At 46.4% G+C, this 1,485-nt stretch overlaps 1 protein-coding gene across 1 annotated transcript; it reads right to left on the bottom strand.

The window, feature by feature from the left end:
- Nucleotides 1–331: 331 nt before the first annotated feature.
- OR51G2 (olfactory receptor family 51 subfamily G member 2) lies at nt 332–1,276 on the bottom strand. Its single transcript, XM_055281326.1, has one exon. The coding sequence runs from the start codon at nt 1,274–1,276 to the stop codon at nt 332–334; it is 945 nt and encodes a 314-aa protein (XP_055137301.1).
- Nucleotides 1,277–1,485: the final 209 nt, after the last annotated feature.

The raw sequence follows: 1,485 nt of genomic DNA, 5'->3' as shown, positions 1-1,485 counted from the left end.
CATGAGGCATTTACAAATTCTATCCAGTTTCCAGGGGAGAAGAAATAGACCCTAGCTCTTTATGAGGAGTAGCAAGTTCCTGGAAGACAATGTGGGATTAGAATTACTCCTGTCGCTATTTTTAGAAAATATAATTTACCACGTCATATTACATTTTATACCCCCTGCCCTTGCCACAACAGAGTGAGGGTTCTGTAAGGACTGTGACTCATCCCTGTACATATGTGTTGAGTAAGTAAATGTCTCCTTTATTTTATGCATGTTAGAAATTATAAAGGATAGGCAAACAAGGGCACATTTCAGGAGACAGTGGCTCTAACACTAGACACAGTTAGTAACAAAAGGCATGCGTCACTCGATCCCGGATCTGTTTGGTCTTCACACTGTAGACAATGGGATTCATCACAGGAGGAAAGAGAAGATACATGAAACCCATGACCACCTGGACCAGGTGGGGTGCCTGCTTTCCAAAGCGATGGATGACAGAGAGGCCAATCATGGGAGTGTAGAAGAGCAGCACAGCACAGATGTGGGAAACACAGGTGTTAAGAGCCTTGAATCTCTCAGCCCTGGAGGCGATGGACAGTACGGTGCGCAGGATCAGGGCATAAGAGAAGAGGATGAGCAGTGAGTCTATACCCACTGTAGAGACGATGACAAACATGCCATAGATGCTGTTGGCCTTCATGTCAGCACAGGCCAATTTCATCACTTCTTGGTGGAGACAATAAGAATGTGAGAGAACTGGGGAGCCACAATAGGGGAATCTTTTGAGCATAAAAGGCAATGGAAAAATGAGTGCTACACTACGACCCAGAGAGACCATGCCAATCCTGCCAATGACTGTGTTGGTGAGAATGGAAGCATAGTGCAAGGGGCGGCAGATAGCCACAAAGCGGTCAAAGGCCATAGACAGTAGCACAGAGGACTCAAGGAAGGAGAAGCAGTGAATGAAAAAGAGCTGAGCAAAGCAGGCATCATGGCTAATTTCTCGTGCCCCAACCCAAAAGATGCCCAGGACTGTAGGGAGAGTGCAAAGGGACAGACCCAGGTCAATCAGAGCCAGCATGGACAGGAAGAGATACATAGGTTCATGAAGTGAGCGCTCTGTTTTAATGATAAAAAGAATTGTGCAGTTGCCCAGGATGGAAACCAGGTACATGAAGCACAGTGGGATGGAGATCCAGATGTGCGTGTGCTCCAGCCCAGGAATGCCACTCAGCAGGAAGGTAGCAGAAAAGCTGCTGCTGCTGTTTCCCAGGGATCCCAGGATCATTGTGTGAGGAGACAAGGGGGAAGGTGGGTGCCCTCCAAAATCCTGAAGTAAATTGAGGCAGTACTGGTGATTGCACCTAGTGGAAATTAAAGAAAAAAAATTAGCATCAAATATACCGAGAACTGTGCAGCTCCTTCTAGCGGTTATTTCTTTCTGGTCCTTGGCTTCCTCTCAATACCTTTTTGAGGAAACTAGTCTCATAGTTTCAA

Source organism: Symphalangus syndactylus, chromosome 6 (genome assembly GCF_028878055.3).
Source record: "Symphalangus syndactylus isolate Jambi chromosome 6, NHGRI_mSymSyn1-v2.1_pri, whole genome shotgun sequence".
Lineage (NCBI taxonomy): Eukaryota > Metazoa > Chordata > Mammalia > Primates > Hylobatidae > Symphalangus > Symphalangus syndactylus.
Note: the sequence above shows the minus strand (reverse complement) of the source record. Positions and strands in the feature narration are given on the sequence as shown.